Source organism: Astyanax mexicanus, chromosome 17, assembly GCF_023375975.1.
Source record: "Astyanax mexicanus isolate ESR-SI-001 chromosome 17, AstMex3_surface, whole genome shotgun sequence".
NCBI classification, from domain to species: Eukaryota; Metazoa; Chordata; class Actinopteri; order Characiformes; family Acestrorhamphidae; genus Astyanax; species Astyanax mexicanus.
This window is the reverse complement of record NC_064424.1, coordinates 9,501,093-9,519,308: the sequence shown is the minus strand read 5'-3', so window position 1 is coordinate 9,519,308 and position 18,216 is coordinate 9,501,093. Positions and strand designations below refer to the sequence as shown.

The 18,216-nt window shown below is 34.4% G+C and overlaps 2 protein-coding genes and 1 long non-coding RNA gene across 3 annotated transcripts; 1 reads left to right on the top strand and 2 right to left on the bottom strand.

Annotated features, from left to right (window-relative positions):
* Nucleotides 1-494: 494 nt before the first annotated feature.
* Nucleotides 495-7,962, bottom strand: tmem45b (transmembrane protein 45B). The gene is made up of 7 exons (XM_022676055.2): nucleotides 7,824-7,962; nucleotides 7,471-7,625; nucleotides 5,162-5,377; nucleotides 3,673-3,876; nucleotides 2,359-2,543; nucleotides 2,097-2,239; nucleotides 495-1,238 (listed from the first exon to the last, which is right to left on the bottom strand). The coding sequence occupies exons 3-7, from the start codon at nucleotides 5,349-5,351 to the stop codon at nucleotides 1,121-1,123; spliced, it is 840 nt and encodes a 279-aa protein (XP_022531776.2). The 5' UTR covers nucleotides 5,352-5,377; nucleotides 7,471-7,625; nucleotides 7,824-7,962; the 3' UTR covers nucleotides 495-1,120.
* A 1,296-nt stretch (nucleotides 7,963-9,258) lies between these two features.
* LOC111193876 (uncharacterized) lies at nucleotides 9,259-17,126 on the top strand. Its single transcript, XR_002650761.2, has 3 exons — nucleotides 9,259-9,409; nucleotides 15,987-16,096; nucleotides 17,095-17,126. It is a non-coding gene; the product is annotated as an uncharacterized LOC111193876 (long non-coding RNA).
* gng8 (guanine nucleotide binding protein (G protein), gamma 8) lies at nucleotides 10,886-17,129 on the bottom strand. Its single transcript, XM_022676054.2, has 3 exons — nucleotides 17,022-17,129; nucleotides 13,081-13,227; nucleotides 10,886-11,494 (listed from the first exon to the last, which is right to left on the bottom strand). Exons 2-3 carry the CDS (start codon nucleotides 13,162-13,164, stop codon nucleotides 11,366-11,368), a joined length of 213 nt encoding a protein of 70 aa, XP_022531775.1. The 5' UTR covers nucleotides 13,165-13,227; nucleotides 17,022-17,129; the 3' UTR covers nucleotides 10,886-11,365.
* Nucleotides 17,130-18,216: the final 1,087 nt, after the last annotated feature.

Below are 18,216 nucleotides of genomic sequence, written 5' to 3'. Positions count from 1 at the left end.
TGGATTTAGCAGTATGGATGATCCTTTTTTTGCCTTTTTAAATTGCCTGTTTTTTGATGTGGCATCAGCTGATGGATTAGAAATCACGAGTGTTCAGCTTATGCTTGTGCTGTTACCCTTAATCTTTCTTTCTTTCTTTTTTTTGAAGGTGCATTTTAATAATTTTCTCACGCTTTTTGGTATCACATTTTTATGCAATTTTTTATTTATTTATATATTTTTAAACCTTCATTTATAGACTTGACTTGTCCCAGTTTAAAGTTTTTTGGATGTGTTGCAGGCCTATGGCAGGACAGGCAGGTCAACGAAAAACATAATTTTTTTTGCGTTTACCATGTCCCATTTTTTCTGATTTAATGTTCCATATTTAGGTATCCCATTAGAAGCATCAAATGTTGAAAGACAGAAAGCTTAAGCAGGTCAGTGTGGTTTGCAGCCTTGGTTTCTAAAATGTCAAAACATGAAAAAATATTCCTGCTACCAGAAGCACTAAACACTTAGAAAATGTGCTTTATTCACAAGAGTATGTACAGAAGTAATGATGGTATGCATTTCAATACAATCACTTACAATCCAAAATCAAAGCAGTTGAATCTTCGCTGTGTAAAAGCACATTTTACAGAGTAGAGTACAGCTTCCCTCAATACAGTCCATTGTGTGCTTCCCCAGCGACATTCGCTGACAGACAGCGATGCTGTCCAGGTCTGAAGGGTTGTGTTAAGTCTCCATTGCTACAGGGGTTTGTTTGCATCATCTTTTGAAAGGAGCTGCAGGTCAGGTCTGGTTTACAGTCTCTGTTTTAAGATGCTTGACAACAAGACATACCTGAAACAAGCGTGACACGCCAGTTACTCAGAAACAAAGAATGTCTCCACCCCTTACATAAAGTGCTTTATTCACACGCACGGTTAACACTATTATCATCTCTCACCATGCTCGCTTGCACTCATCTCACCTGTTTTACAAGTGTCAGGAACCAGCTTAAATAGAAACAAAGCCAGGCTTCATTTGTTCTTTGTGCATCAACAGACCAATTATTATTATTAGGATTTTTTTTTTTTTACAAATAGTTTAATAAGGCCATATTTGCAGATTTTATCATGTCAGTTCATAGAACTGTCTATTCTTCTTCCGATTCCTGGAGTAGAGCCTTCTGGGAACTGGAGTCATGGTGATTGGTTTTTCTGAGGCCAATCTCGATCTCTGACCCTTGCCTTCCTCCGCACCTTCTTGTAACCCTAAAAATACAAAGTAAAAAAGGAAATTAGTGTTTCTTGGGTCTACATAGCCATATAATTTATTTACTATATCAAAATATTTTAAAGAAAATAAATCTTAAATTCTGACAAAAGTATTTTCAAACTGCTTTTGATGCAGCATTGAAGAGTAGCATCAAAGCGCACTTGGAGGAAAGCGCAGCGACTTGGTTCAGATAAATTAGCTCACAGACGTCTTGTGCTGAGCGACATCACCCTTTGGAGCGATGTGGGGATAGAGCAAGGCCAAATGTGCTCTCTCAGGGCCCCAGTAGCCGATGGTGAGCGGCATGAACAGGATTTGAATCGGCGATTTCCTGATCATAGTGGCAGCATTTATTTTATGGAATTTTATTTATATATATTTTTTTGTAACTTGTGAGATAGTAAGGTTTAATTTCAAAATCATTCATGATTTTAGGATAAAAAAAAAAAATCACATTCCTACATTTTAAAACTTTTTAAATTTTCTCATTTGTGTAAGTGTGTTTAAAAAAACTTAAACACGCATTTGAGCCAAAGGGGAAACATCTGGACTTCTCAGGAAAGGTAAACTTTGTCAAAGTGATTAAACGCACTTCAAATAACAGCTTCTTATCACTAATTTGTATTCATATTAATATTTATCAAATTTCACTACCTTCTCAAATTCAAACCATGTAAAAATTATAATAAATATGTGATACCAGTAAATATTAAAGTAATTAATATGTTTAAGATTAAAGTTTATTAACTGTCAAGTATTTTAAGTATTTTAAATATAATAATTTAGATTCAAATGCTTGCGTTAGCTTTAAAGCTCCATATACAGAGAGGTATCTTTAAATACACTATACTCACCACCAGACCAAGCTGAAGTTGATGCCCACAATCAGCAAAGCCACTGCATAGTGCCAACAATAGCACATAGTAATGAACATGATGTTGCCATGGTTGTCCAGTTCCCACAGATTTCCATTAAGGGGGTACAACACGAAACCAATCTATAGTAGGAATCAATAGAGAACATTTACAACTGTAATGTCCTTCTTACATAGCAACATTAGAAACACTCAGCTCATTAGGACCGTTTGGTTTAAAGCGAACAGGATGTTAGGAGTACCTGGTAGAACCATGTGCCTTGCAGAATGGCCAGACTGCTCCTCAAGAGCTCGAGTAGAGTGTTGTTCTTCATGAACACCTCCAGCAGTGTGCTCGCTGCTCCTCCAAACACTGCCACCAGCAGCAGGGAGTGAATGTGCTGGTCCAGCGGAGGCCGGTTGTGCAGGTGGAAATAGAACAGGAACCCTAACGAAAGATTAATTTATATAGTTTAATCTTGAATTTATGATTCGTACTAGAGCAGATCTGTGTATGACAATTAGCCATTTCTTCTCAGCATATTGTTATATATTATACAGCTCTGGAAAAAAAAAGAAGAGACCACTTCAGTTTCTAAATCAGTTTCTCTGATTTTGCTATTTTTAGGTTTATGTTTGAGTAAAATGTACGTTGTTGTTTTATTCTATAAACTAGACAACATTTCTCCCAAATTCCAAATAATAAAATAAAAATAGTCATTTAGAGCATTTATTTATTTGCAGAAAATGAGAAATGGCTAAAATAACAAAAAGATACAGAGCTTTTAGATCTCAAATCATACAAATAAAACATGTTCATATGTATACAATTTTAAGAGTTCAGAAATCAGTATTTGGTGGAATAACCCTGTTTTTTTTAATCACACTTGTCATGCATCTTGGCATGTTTTCCTCCACCAGTCTTACACACTGCTTTTGGATAACTTTATGCCACTCCTTGAGAAAAACTTCAAGCAGTTCAGTTTGGTTTGATGGCTTGTGATTATCCATCTTCCTCTTAATTATATTCCATAGGTTTTAAATTTTTTCAATTTGGTAAAATAAAAAACGTAATAATTCTTAAGTGGTCCCTTATGTTTTTTCCAGAGCTGTATACTTTATTGAATTTAACAATATTTAGTTCAATATTTTATTCGTATTATTTTTAGGGCTGTGGCAAGAATGATACAATGTGCATCATGATACAGGGGTTATGATTCAATATATTATGCTTCATCATGATACTGTAAGCAAAAGCAATATGCCACAAATGTCATAGTATAAAAATACTATTATTTATTCTGAATAAAAGAAAATGTGGGATTTAAATTCACATTCACATTAAATTCACGTTTATATCTTTTCAAAACATCAGAGAAAGCTTGGAACAGGAGCAGAGATTGAGGCATGGCAGAAATAACCATTGACTATTCGAGTAATCAAAACATTATTAACAAAGTAATCGAGTACCAAAATAATCACTAGTTGCAGCCCTAATAATCTACAAAAAAAAATTACTCAGTAATAAAATAGCAAATACATAAAATATCAAATCAATTACATAAACCGTATCATACCTTCAACAAAGAGAGCAATCGAGAGGGCGAGGCGGTCCAGCCCAGCCGGGGTGGGAAGTGGGGCTGAGCTGAGAATGTCGGCAATGCCAGAGATGCCATAGAAGAGGTACATGGTGCTATGCTGCCAGTTCATTAGCTTCACCCAGTCTTTGTCATAAAGATGGCCATGAGGTCCATCAGGCACAAACTGCTCTGCCATGATGCCTGCAAACAAAAAAATCTTAACTATGTGTTGTTTATTTCACAGCCATATTGCTTTAGAAGCAAAAGCAATACGTTAAAATTCATTTAGGTGGTTAATTCACTATTTTTAATCCAGGATTTCTTTTTACAATCTTTACATTACAGAAGCTGTTATTTTATCTATGTTCACTATATTGCCAGAAGTATCTGCTTGCCCACATTGCTGTGTTTGATGTGATGTAAGGTTTGGATGGAGCTGCTTGGCCATGGAAATGAGCTCCATAAGCTAATCTGAAGCTACATGAAGTTTGGAGGTGTGTAGTGATGTAGTGCAGAAAGTTGGTGAACTCTGTGCACTATGCTCCTCAGCATCCGCTGACCCCGCTCTGTTATTTTACACTGACAGATCACAGAGTCGCTGTCGTTCCCAGTCTCTTCCACTGTATTATAATATCACTGACAGTTGGCTGTGGAATATTTAGTAGTGTAATTTCACAATTGAACTTGTTGCACAGGTGCTGCATCCTATCACGGTGCCACAGTGCTGGAGTTCACTGAGCTCCTGAGAGCCTGAGACCCGTTCTATCACTAATGTTTGTAGAAGCAGTCTGCATGACTAGGTGTTTGCTTTTATTATCATACACCTGTGGACACTTACGAATACTTTTTGGCAACATAATGCAAGCAGTGTTGTGTAGTGTTATACAGCTCTGGAAGAAAATAAGAGACCACTTATAATGATGAGTTTCTTTGATTTTACCAAATTGAAAACCTCTGGAATATAGTCAAGAGGAAGATGGATGATCACAAGCCATCAAACCAAGCTGAACTGCTTGAATTTTTGCACCAGGAGTGGCATAAAGTTATCCAAAAGCAGTGTGTAAAACTGGTGGAGGAGAACATGCCAAGATGCATGAAAACTGGGTTTAAAAACCAGGGTTATTCCACCAAATATTGATTTCTGAATTCTTAACATTCTTTATAAATATGAACTTATTTTCTTCGCATAATTTGATGTATGAAAGCTTTACATCATCTTTGTTATTTCCTTAATTTCTTGTTTTCAGCAAATGAATGCTCTAAATGTCAACATTTTTATTTAAAATTTGGGAGAAATGTTGTCTGTAGTTTATAGCAAAAAACAACAATGTTTATTTTACTCAAACATAAACCTATAAATAGCAAAGTCAAAGAAACGATTTAAACTGTAGTGGTCTCTTAATTTTTTCCAGAGCTGTGTATTTCATCAAATAAAATTAAAAAAATCACATATAAATTAAAAATAATTATAAAAATCATCTCTCACCAACAAATGCGAAGAAGGTTTTCAAAACTCCCTCAATAAGATCCAACTTTTTGAAGAATAGAGGGACATTCTGCTTCCTGCCATTCTGTCTCTTCTGCAAGGTGTGTCGAAGGGGGTATTTCACAGACCACCACAAGCCAAACAGCAAGAAGAAGCTTCCAGGTAACGCATGTCCTTTGAAATTTGCCATCTTTTAGGATCTGCTGCTTCCAATGACTTCAAAAAAGAGACAAACAACAGGACAAAACTGAATATGAAAGGTTAACAGCAAAACACAGAACTAACAACACTAACCACAAAACTACCCCATGACTCACACTCCCTCCCACCTGTGGTATGAGAAAAGACAAATAGGCCAACATAGCGATACCACATGTGCTTTTAGCCATCATAATCTGTATATGGTGCCATTTTCTATTAACTCCAGCTCCTGCTCATCATCACCCTAAAGAACACAGTTCACAGAACTTATCTGAGGGCTGATAAAACTGCCCACTCTTCGTGTCATAAAAAGATAAGAATATCGCTCCATGTTCATCCACTTCCACTCCCCACTACTCCTTCTCTCAGATTCCATAAAGTTATTTTAAAGCTTTTTAAGTTCATCAAATATAAAAAAACAAATGGTTCATATTTACAAGGCTCTTTATATGACTATGATTTGAAATTGTGATGTAATGATGATTTTAATCACTTCATTCTCCACTGTATCTGTAAACTGTATCACATGACAAATGTTTTTGCATACTGGTAATATTTGCATAGTAATTTTCAATATATCAGCTTTAATGGAGAATAAACAATATATCATTATTACTTATTTTTTGTTATTTAAACAATGAATTAACTACAATTTAAGATGTTGGAGACTAAACAGACAGCAAAATGAGTTTATTGAGTATCCATTAGGGGTGGGCGATATGGCTCTAAAATAATATCACAATATTTCATGGTATTTTCACGATAACGATACTTTTGGCGATATGACAAAACACTGAATTAGAAAAATTATTTAGAATTTTATTATTGCATGCAATATGATATGGCTAACTGACATATTAAAGAAAATAGTTTTATCAGATTTGTAATAGACGTCAATGATCCAGAATGTCTAGTAATGAAACTAGTAAATGCACTCCAAATATCTCCATATATCCAGGATTAAAGTAAAATAAATGATACTGGACAGATATAATCTGTCTCTAGCAGATATATAATAGGAAATGAAAACAGTGTGATTTTTTCTTTTGCTAAAAACGGCAAAAAAGCAGTACTCTGATGTGATAATTAGGGGTGAGTGATATGTCAAGATATTTCAGGGTATAATATCGTTCACAAAATTAAAATTGTTTGCCGATATTATCACGTACGATACGATATGGCACACCCCTAGTGTCCATATTCTTCCTCAGGCAGAATATATACATAAAATATATTTAAAGCTTCAAAACAATACTCAAAAACCTGCTTATTTAACCTGCATGACAGCAGCAATATTCCATTTATTTATTTGTTTATTTTTTTTTATAAACAATGACATTACTACCATTTAAATGATTAAAAAAACACTGATATTGAAATTACCCTGATATTGTAAGCTTGTGCCAATCTTTAAAATGTATATTTTTTTGTGTACACATATGCCAAAAAGATTAATAAAATGTATATCTATCTACCTGGATTAGCATATAAATATATAGAATAAATACAACTATTTCCACGTAGTATTATACATTTAGCCAAAATATTACATTAGATATCCGAGTGTCATCTAAACATACTGAATTTCAAATATTTACAAGAGTCAATCAACAACACTGATCATTTTCAAGATGCCAAATTTAATTCTAATATTTTTAATAATATGCATCATTAGAAGTTAAGCTATATTTGATTAGTTTACATAAAAGGCAAAATTAGATTTGCTATAACAGTGATACATTTTGTAATCTTAGGTTCAGCAAAGATGTAAATTGTACTTTTTTAGAAGTTCTTTTGATCAAAAGGGTACTTCAACACTATAAATAACAACTCTTTAATATAACTATTGTATTTTATCTCATTGCACCTAAACTCATGCAGTAAATATTTTTCTAATTAATGACAACCAGCTTTTATTTATTTATAGTTTATTCTTCTTAATCAATTTCATATCTTCAGACATTCCTCTCACTGCTGGGGAAAGTACTGGAGCCATTACTCACATGTAGAACAACATATTTGAATATGGAAACGCCGGGCAGCCGTGGTAATTAACCACAGTTTTGTTGGTTTAGAGAGTGTGAGAGCTGCAATCTTACATATCTTACCTCCTCTGTGTGACTGATTTAGTCCTGAGCTGATCTTTACTCCTTAATTCCGGATTAGCAGAGCTGGAGCATCAGATGAGCATGAGATGATCTAGATCAGAGTGTTCTCCTGTTCTCAGACACCTGCTGATCTGATTAAACTCATCCTCTGAGGACTAGGAAAAAAAGAAACACAAACATTAGCTTAATTATATCCCTAGATAATTAGATATAACTAAATGTTGCTAAATATGCAATTAATCCAGTGTAAAATCTTAACAGAAGGAATGTTTTGGGTTAGTTTGTAATTAAAGATTGAAAATATAGTTTTTTTGTCATAATTAACTAATTAAGCAGTAAAAGCTGCTGCATACCTTGTGTTTGCTCCGTGCTGGAAAGGCTAGAGGAACCAGTGGAGCTCGCTCCTCTTCACTGCTTCATTTCACTGTGTTTTGTGGTGGTAACAGCCAGCCAACCTGTATATCTTGTGTGTGTGTGTGTGTGTGTGTGTGTGACAGTGAGCATAAAGGCCAGCCCTCCCTACCTGGACAGGTGATTTAATCAGGCTGGAGTTGACTGATTTCTCAGCTAGCTTCCTTTAACTGCAAGCCTACAAACTTTTCCACGGTCTAAAAGGTGATTTTGACTTTTAGTCAGGAGAACTAATATGATCAAGTTGAGTGAAATTACCGGCCAGTACAACTCAATAAAATGAGTTTAGAGAACTTCAACCTGAAAACCTAAAAATGATTGTTAAGCCAATGAAAAAATGTGATTTCAACCAATTTTTAGTTTACCACACAGGTCATTGCTCTTTCCACAGTGTTGGTTCATACAGCCTTCCCATAAGGCTCCTGGCACAATATATTTGCATACTGGGTGTGGTCTCTCCCCCACTTACCGTCTTTGTGTTGTCTGTTGCCCAAAGCTACCTTATCCTAGTCATGCATTAGTATAATATATGTGTTTATTCCCAGGCCTCAGTGTTGTAGACTGTAAGAGTAAGTTACCTTTGTTCTGTGTTCCTAGTTGTCACAATATGTTCGCTTGAAGCTACAGAATTCACTCTTATGCTGCCCCAGTGTTGTCAATACTGTCAATATTTTCAGTTTTATAAAATATTATAAGTGTGTTGAGAATATCTATATATATTAAATAAACTAAATTCTTTAAGCCCACAATACTTGCTGATTCAAGTTATCATCTAGCTTTTAGCTTTGAATAAACCTAAAATTGTATGTATTCACAACTTAACCGAGTCAAAGCAAAATTATGACTTGGCTGAGTTAAGTTGAGCCAATGAATAATTTTTTACAGTGCCGTTAAAAGGCCTATAACATAAAAAGCTAAATTATTCACACTAATTTATTAACACATATTGGTACCAAATATTGGTAGCAAATGTAAAATTTTATCAGATATTCATACAGTGTGGGATAAAAATGTTTGGGCACCACCCCTGATAATTTTCCTGATTTTCCTTGATTTATAAATCATTGGTTGTTTAGATCAGCAGTTTAATTTAAATGTATAATATAGCAGATGAACACAGTGATATTTCGAAAGTGGAATGAAGTTTATAGGATTTACAGAAAGTGTGCAATAATTATTTAAACTAAATTTGACAGGTGCATAAATTTGGGCACCTTTATCGTTTTTTATTGTTTTAAATACCTTAAGCACTAAATATTGGAACACAAAATTTGTTTGGTAAGCTCATTGACCCTTGACCTACATACACAGGTGAATCCAATTATGAGAAAGGGTTAGGTGGCCATTTGCAGGTTCAAAACAAAGATCGTTCAACATCATGGTTTAGGGGAAGATTACAAAAAGCTTTCTCAGAGTTTGATAACTTAGAGCTGGAGGGGGTGATTTTATTGAAAGCAGGAAGAGGATCTTCTTGCTTCATCCATCCTCTTGGCAAAGCCATTCTTGTGTAAATAGCTAAGGTAGGCAGGTATGTATATTTAATCATTTCATTTGTTCTGTATGTTGTTCTATCATTTTAAATTAAATGTTATAACCAGGATTTCACAGTGTTAGAATCACGTTTTTACACTTATGTGGCCTCCACAGTGTAGCAACAGTCTTTCTTTATTATCAGATTATTGGATGTTTGCTTTCACAGAAATCACTGGCTAATAGTGAATGAGCTCGGTGGCTTTTGAGTTAATGTGTAAACCCTCTTCACGGACGTTAACAGACACTGAAAGCCATAATGAACAGAAGCAGAGAGAACTTTGCTCCCTATTACAATATTCACTTTTATTGGTGTCACATGTTAGCAGGCTTTTGTTGCTCCTAGTGTGATACAGGCCTCTGGTGACGTTGCTCTTTTACACTACTGAGCTCACACTGACTCCTATCTATCAGGAATCTCAGATCCAGGAAAACTTGCTTCCTTGTGTGTACATCTTCTTCTTGTAAACACAGAAATTTACAAAGCACACACTGAGCCGAAAATAGCACTCTTAGAAATGCTGGAAAAATGTCATGAAGTTTGTAGGTGAAATATTATTACGGAAAATAACGTGAAAAATAATGTTTTATAGTGTCAGGGCCTGTATCTGACTGCTAATCAAGAATCAGATCGCTTGTCTAATTATGATGACTTTACTACAGAACTGATCTTTGGCTTATCTTAATCTTTCTTGTTAAAAGAGTCACACAGAGATTAGACTTCCGAATCAAAGTAAGAAAGACAAGACTTTTTAAATTATTTCCTTCCTGTGCGCTGCAGAATGGCTGTACTGGTGAGAGCCCCGGGTTAAACAGTTTCTTCCCACCGGCCATCAGGCTTCTGAATGAACTGCGAGACTGTGAAGCTAAATGACTCTATACCTTTTCATGTGTCAATTTTCCAACAATAATAATAATGATAAAAATGATAATGTTTATTCATATATTGCTGCTATGGTTAACACCACTAAGTCCCTTTTAATATATACAGCTCTGGAAAATAATTATGAGAACACTTCAGTCTCTGAATCAGTTTCTCCGATTTTGCTATTTATAGTATATGTTTAAGTAAATAAAACATTGTTTTCAGTGTATTCTATAAACTAAAACTGCATTTCTCATAAAATTCCAAATGAAAATATTGTCATTTAGAGCATTTATTTGCAGAAAATAAGAAATGGCTAAAATAAAAAAAGGGTGCAGAGCTTTCAGACCTCAAATAATGCAAAGAAAACAAGTTCATATTCATAAAGTTTTAAGAAAAGTTCAGAAATCAATATTTGGTGGAATGACCCTGGTTTTTAATCACAGTTTTCATGCATCTTGGCATCATGTTCTCCTCCACCAGTCTTACACTCCTGGTGCAAAAATAAAAATAAGCAGTTCAGCTTGGTTTGATCATCCATCTTCCTCTTGATTATATGCCAGAATGTTTAATTTGGTAAAATCAAAGAAACAATTTTTAAGTGGTCCCTTTTTTTCAGAGCTGTATATTTTATTGAATTAATCTGACAATACACAAAAGTTAGAGGAGTTAGAAGAAGCTAGAGGTATTATATACCCTTAATAAATAAAAAATATGTATTTAAACAGTCAACATACCAGCTCATTCACATTTATGGCCGTACTTTGCTATGTCAACACAAACTGCAATATCTAGGTCAGCAAAAATGATTGAGGTTATGTCCACATATTGTACGATAAGTTGACAATTTATGTAATAATCGTGTCAGGGCTGCTGAGGCGCACAGAACACTTTATATACAATGAATTGATCAGTACATGAAAAATAAAAAATCACATAGCATTATTTTACAGTTGTTATGAATGATTAGACATTGTTATCTAAAAAATGATTAAGCTGCTGTAATGTTTTAAAAGGAGTTACAAAAACACGATTTTAATTTGTGTAAATTAGACAAATATAACATAACTGAGATAACTGGATAAATGGCTACAAAATTGCACAGAAGATCTTCTTTTCTCTGAAAGGGTTTTCGGACGAGGCCACAGGGGTCACCAGGGGATCCTCTTTAGCGTGAGTTTCGCAGTATGACATCAGTTCAGCGGCTGCTTTGGACACCTGCGCAAACAGAAAACACCTGAGATGGAATCCAGGAAATACATTTTACAACTTAATACCTGAATGTTCTCTCACATGGTCTGCTAATTATGTTATTCTGCTTCTATGGCTGAAGTAACTGGAATTTTGGATTCAAGGATTCAAGAATTTAAGAAGACTTTATGGTTATTTATTTATTTATTTATTTATTTATTCACATCAAATGTGGTAACTGAGGTTGGACGAAATTGTAATGTTACGGTCCAGTTTCACCCCAAAGATCAATTGTTAAAATAAAATAAAATAAGATATAATAAAAATAAAATAAAATATCAAAATAAAAATCCTAAATATATTTGTATATTTAGTATGTTTCACACTTTAAGGCGCACTTAAAATACTTTAATATTTCCAAAAATCGACAGTGCACCTTATAATCCAGTGTGTATGAATTCTACCAGTCAGGTTGTGAGGAGCAGTGAAGCCACTCTGCTGAAGTACAGCATAATAAAGGAGTTTCATTTTAGTGCTCCAGCAGTATTAGCATTAGCCGCTAACCATGCTAAGCACTAGCTCTTTTGCTGTTCAGAGGTCAGTATATCAGCCTGTAGTCTGCGTGTTTACCGTGTTAAAACATGCTATGTGGGACGAACCGCTAGCTAATATCGCCCTGGCTTAATGACAAGACCTGCTGAATTAGAAGGAAAACATGGTGACACCCCTGTGCCTTACTAGTGTTGCATAATGTTCCTTATAAGTATGAAAATAGACCAGAAAATAGACGTTCATTGATAATGCACCTAATAATTCAGTAAGCCTTACAGTGTGAAAAATAACAGCAACATAAAACCCACAGTGCAAGTTTTGCTATAGCAGCATGTGTCTAAGTGTCTATATTTCTGCATATAGTGTCCACATAAAGTGTCTATATAGTATATTTCTGCAGTAATGTGACCTGAAACCTTATCAGATTTTCATATAGTTCTTCATATAGTCCTAAAAGTAGATAGGGAGAACAAAATCAAAATAGTAAATTAGTAAAAAAATATATAACACTTGGTCATTAATTTATTGAGAAAAATGATCCAATATTGAATACCTATGAGTGACACAGGTGTGCAGATCTTTGCATATAAACTGAAGGTGAATAAGTCAAATATTTTTGCCTCATTTGTTTGATTTGGACATTTTGGAGTATCTACCTTTAGGACTTGTGTCCTATTGTGGTAATGTTTTAGGTCAAATTATTGCAGAAAACTAAAAATATAGGAATTTCTAAAGGGGTCACAAACTTTCAAAGCAAAAAGGATTTTCTGAGGTTATGTCCATATCGTTGCTGTCCATTGAAAAACAAGTATCTTTATGTTTTGTCGATTTTTAGTTTACTACATAATTTGAACAGACAAACTGTCCTTTACACTGTGCCAAAATTTCTTACTACTTAATACTTAAAAAAATGACCTGAAATAAATTTTTTTACATTTATTTCCATTGAAAGTTTAGAAGGTTTTTTCTCTCTCCTGTAAAGTTGCTGTTTTGGAGATACTTCTTTTTCATTGGACAGCACCGATATATAGTATGATGGGTCAATAATGTTATTCTCTCACCATCATCCTGTCGATGTTGACCTCCAGCTTTAACTGCTCCACCGTCTTCCGAGCGTCTGCAATCTTGGCCATGTTGTTGGACATTGTGCTCTTCTAGCAGTTAGAGCTTAATCAGGGGCAGTTGTGATCAGGTGGCTCCGCTTAATCCTACAATAATATATAAAAAAAAACATGAGGATTGAGTAAGTGACATTTTTACTAGCGGCATACAAATAGTAAAGCAGCATAAGAAAATGTAGTCTGAGGAGGGGGGAGCAACTACACACTGAGGGTAAAAGAGAGAATGAAGAAACACCCACTATCTAAAGTAACGATGGCAGAAGTAATCCAACATCAGTGCATTTTTTTGTGTGTGTATTCTTAGTTTTAAGTAACTACTTAACAACTCATAAACTCTTAAAAAAATAAAATATATCACAAATATTAACTTGATGAGTTAGGTAAAGCAAACAAGTATTTTTTCATTAATATTGTACAAATATTTTTTATTAGAAGTATTGGTATTATGCACTGCATGGTACAAATGCACTGTTAAATTTACACTCTTCAAACACTTATTGGGAACATCTTTGTGTACATCAGAATCATTAGCCAATCAAGTGGCAGAATTACAGTGCATAATGGGCCATGCAGATACGGGTGACCAGCTTTAGGCTATGAACACATCAACCATCAACGTCAAACCTTCATAGAGCAGGGCTGCCAAACCTTATACTCAAAGTTCTGTTGTGGTTGCAGGTTAGCAGCTTTAACTAAAAAAAATATTAAGTTTAAAAGCTGCCTTAAAGCTTTACAATAAACTAAATCGGATTTACTGTTTACTTTGACTCTTTGGACTTCTCTCACAAGCTGATTAAAATACAAAGAATTTCTTAACTTAAGTAATTTTCACTTCCAGTTCCAGTTATTTAGTTTAACTTCGTTATTAAAATTCCCTAGGGGGACAGATTTCTACATAGTTTTGTCATTGAAATGGGTAGTATGAACAACTCATGGGTAGGCTGACAACTCATAAACTTCTTAACATGAGATATATTAACGTGTTCCAGTTATTAAGTGTAACATAGTTATTTAAGTTCCTGTGGGGGACAGATTCCTGCATAGCTTTGTTTCTTAAAATGGGTAGCATGAACATTTCCACGTCTTTAAACTAATATAATAATCAGAGTTGCATGGCTAACAACTCATAAACTCTCAAAACTCAAGTTGATGAGTTAAGATAAATGAAAAAAGTAAGTAATCATAACTTATTGCTTTAATATTTCGTACAGGAAGATGCATATATTTTTAAAAAGTGACCAACTGATTAAACAGGTGTGCTGCTAGTTGTGGTTAAACAGATTTTTAAACAGATATTTAAAATAAAAAAAACTTGGAGCCATACCAAAAAATTCATCCAGTTAGCATCAGAATGGATAGTTTTTGAATGAGGGCTTAGATAGGGGTGAAAATGTAAATGGATAGAACTGATGCAAGTTTAGGAATGGAAATGTTTTTTTTTTTTTTTTTTTACGTGCCATTTTTTAAAAGTGCACTTCATTATAATGTGTCATTTGTAGAAGAACCTTATACAGCACACCATCCCATTTTCTCTACTGGAAAAGGCACCCTTTGAGAGACCGCCCAGTAGGGGTGGCATAGAAGTCATTGCATAATAGGACCATTTTCCACTGGAAGGTTAGAAGCTCATTCATAGATTTACAAAAATTAAGACATATATTATCAACATTTCCCTAAACTAGAGGGCACATTATCAGATGTGAGATCTCAATCAAGTAATACGGGGTAGTTAATAAGCCAATTTGACTTTTTTGTCACTCTAGATTGCACTTTTTTAGTCTAATGACACGTTTTTAACCATGGGGCACCAGGGTGGCGGTTGCCCCCCATGCCCCCTTTTGTGACTGCCAGTGTGTTTTGTAAGTTCCTGACCATGGCAATCCCTTCATGACTACCGCTTGCTTATTTTAATTGTATAAGGGCAATAAGGTTAAGACAACCAAATTCAATATTCTCTTCACCCACATCTGTTTCATTAATAACCTGGAGGTACTACTGACAATGAGATTTTTAAGTATGTTTCAGTGGACTTCCCAATCAACAAATCTGAATCATTTAGAATAAAGGACCTTTAGGAGGGCCCTGTGTAGTTAGTGTAGTGTTTATATTATAGTGCTCAGTAGAATGTATGAAAATAATTTGTTTTTTATTCAGTAGACATGAATTAACTTCTGAGCTGTAATTTAGTGTGTGATATGTGGGACACTCTTAGATGGGCCAATGCCAGACGTGGCCCAGGTTTTTTTTTGAACCAATAATTACCCAAAAATGTGAGTTTATTAAATTTATATCATATAGGTATTTATAAATTGTATATGTAAATGTCACATTTTATACAGACAATTTCAGTGTCCTACGAAAACATGCATCTCTAAAATGGCAAATTTACAGAAAGACGAAAAAAAAAAAGTCTTTATTTCTCTATGGAAGTAAATGTACAAATATTTAATTCCAAGCAATTTTGGTAAATTCTCATTTCTATTTATCTATTCATCATGAAATGTGGAGACAAAATCAAAATCAAGATGAACTGCGGTTTTAAAAAATGTATGTAGTAAACCAAAAGTTCAGCAGAAATTGTGATGTGAGAATGTTTTTCTTTGGAAAACGACAATATGACTCATTAAAGAAGTGTTTTCTTCTGCAGAACAGTAAGCACACAGGTTACAAGTTGTAAAGAGAAGAGTTGAACTGAGAGTAGGCAGATCCTGAATTTCTGCTGATGCGTCAAAAAATCTAAAATATTTTAATCACATTAATTCTCTATTGTGAAATCTAACTAATTACCTTACGTTAGCTTTAATCACCTTAGTGATGCGTTGTGTGTTTTTTTGCTCTTTATTCAGAGGCCGGTCTGCGGCGGCGGAGCAGCTGTAATTGTTTTGGGGAAGCTGTCTGGGTCTCAGCTGGTTGTGCTCAGCATGAGGCTCAGTGGGAGAACGCAGCACAAGCGCAGGTATCCTCATGAGGCTGCCACTAACATGCTGAGCATCCCCAGCCTCCGACACTTTCTTTCAGTAACCTTTTATCTTAATTGTTAATGCTTTCGCTTAAGGTGTTGAATAACACTGTGTATTAGTGTCTGAGATTTCCTCATTTAAAGGAAATGTAGTTGAATCACAGTACTTTTAATATCAGTGTCATTGAACAATTTGTATGTTAATTAAATAAAAAAATAGAGCTTACACTTGATTTATATTTTTATTTATAGTCTGTATAATTGTTAGAACAGTCGTTACAACAGAATTTTGCGAAATTTGTGTATAAAAAAATTTGTTTAATTTACTAACAATTACTAACTCTGTACATTTTACAATATTTTTTTTACAGATGTTATCATAATTGTATAGTCTGTATAATTGTTAGAACAGATGTTACAGCAGGATTTTGTGTTAATTTATGTGTGAAATAATTTGTTTAATTTACTAACAATTACAAATTTTTAAGCTTAAAACTTTACTTTTTTACACTTGTTTAATATCATAATTTAATACTGGCATAATCACATAATCACAGGCACTTTGTAAACATCCTGCTTCTACATTTGAGCTCTACCATTGAATAACAATATTTTATCAATTATTTTTCCTTTTTTTATTCAACATTCTTGCATTAAAAAATAAAATGTGCTTTATTTACACTTCTATTTCTTAATCTTCTAAAATTATAACTTACAATATTAAAGACAATTTAACTGATTTAATACGGTTGATATATGCTTACTCATAGGAAGGGCTCATTTGTTTATGCGATGATCCTACATTTGATTAAAGTCCGCTTGCAAATATCGTAGTGCTACAACACAATACACACATTTAAAGCTTAGAGAAGTCGGCTTTTCCTCTTTCAAATGAAAATGAGAGAATGAAAATAAGACTTACCACAGCTGGGAAGTGATGCGTTATATCTGTAATTTCTACCTGGATAAGATTAATTTTGTTTGTGTGCTTATAGGACGCATATATTCCCAAGCTTGCAGGAGCAAATGAGGAGACGGTGAGGAGTTAAGTGAGGAGGAAGAGGAGGAGGAGGAGGCATGGGAAAGGTTGCCTCCTCTCATAATTAGCTTTTATTCCTCCCCCATATTGGGCTGCATAGGTAAGTCCCAGACTTCATGCGGTGTGACCTTCTATTCTAGTGTATCATCCATAGAGATGTGTTACAGACATCTGGACAAAGAAAATGCAGCTCATGAGGTTTTGGAATTTAATTATTTAATATTTAATTTGTGTGTCACTATCATTACAATCATTACATAAAGTATGAGCTGTGGGATCAAATCATATTTTAAAAAAGCTAATTATTTTTTTAAAATTATGTTAAAAAATATATTATTTGTATTTCCAGTATAATCATTTTCGAGTTTATTATATATTTTAATGTAACCTCAGAAGTTAGTATTGTGTCTTACAGGCACAGTTAGAAAAATAACAGTCTTCAGCGTATGTTACTAATAGCCTGGGGCTTATAGGTGTCACCAGAGATCAGCACAAGCAGTGCTGTTTTTCTCCTCCCCGCCTGTAAATATTTACCTGTGACCCAACACTCTATTAACCCTAGAGTGATTTCACAGCTTTACAAATCACTGCACTTAAATAGCTTTGCTGTTGTGTCTTAAATCATAACTCTGATTAGGTTTTTGATTATGGATCCACCCACTGAGCATGGCGATCCACGGGATATTGCTCTCAGGCACTCAATATCATAGCAACCATTTTTATTTTAATATTTAAAAACTGTAAGCAGCAGTCCCTAAAATAATATTTATAAAATTGAAAGCAGTACTATTCTTGCTAAATGCTTGACCCAAGAGAGCTGTTTAGGGCTCCTCCCCTTTCACGACCTGGAAAATCCTCCTGCCCAGGCCAACCCAGCTCATTCATTTTGAGCTCTGTTTGCTTAATAGTTTTTGATAAAAGTGTTTATCATTTATCTTTGGGAAAGAGTAGGGGGTATGTCCCATTTTCTTTTGCTACCTTTTTTGTTTTGCTAGCAATTTGTTTATATTAACCTGCATTAAAAGTACCCTTCTGAGCTTCAAATAGAAAACGATGCCATTATGAAGTGCCATCTATG

Bases quoted from the DNA above. Each gene is read 5' to 3' on its own strand.
- tmem45b (XM_022676055.2), bottom strand. From the start codon at position 5,351: ATGGCAAATTTCAAAGGACATGCGTTACCTGGAAGCTTCTTCTTGCTG. The intron at 3,877-5,161 runs GTGAGAGATGAT...TTTTGTTTGCAG, and splicing joins AACCTTCTTCGCATTTGTTG to GCATCATGGCAGAGCAGTTT. The intron at 2,240-2,358 runs GTACTCCTAACA...TTCCTACTATAG, and splicing joins AAGGCACATGGTTCTACCAG to ATTGGTTTCGTGTTGTACCC.
- gng8 (XM_022676054.2), bottom strand. From the start codon at position 13,164: ATGTCCAACAACATGGCCAAGATTGCAGACGCTCGGAAGACGGTGGAG. The intron at 11,495-13,080 runs GTGAGAGAATAA...CTGTTTGCGCAG, and splicing joins TCAACATCGACAGGATGATG to GTGTCCAAAGCAGCCGCTGA.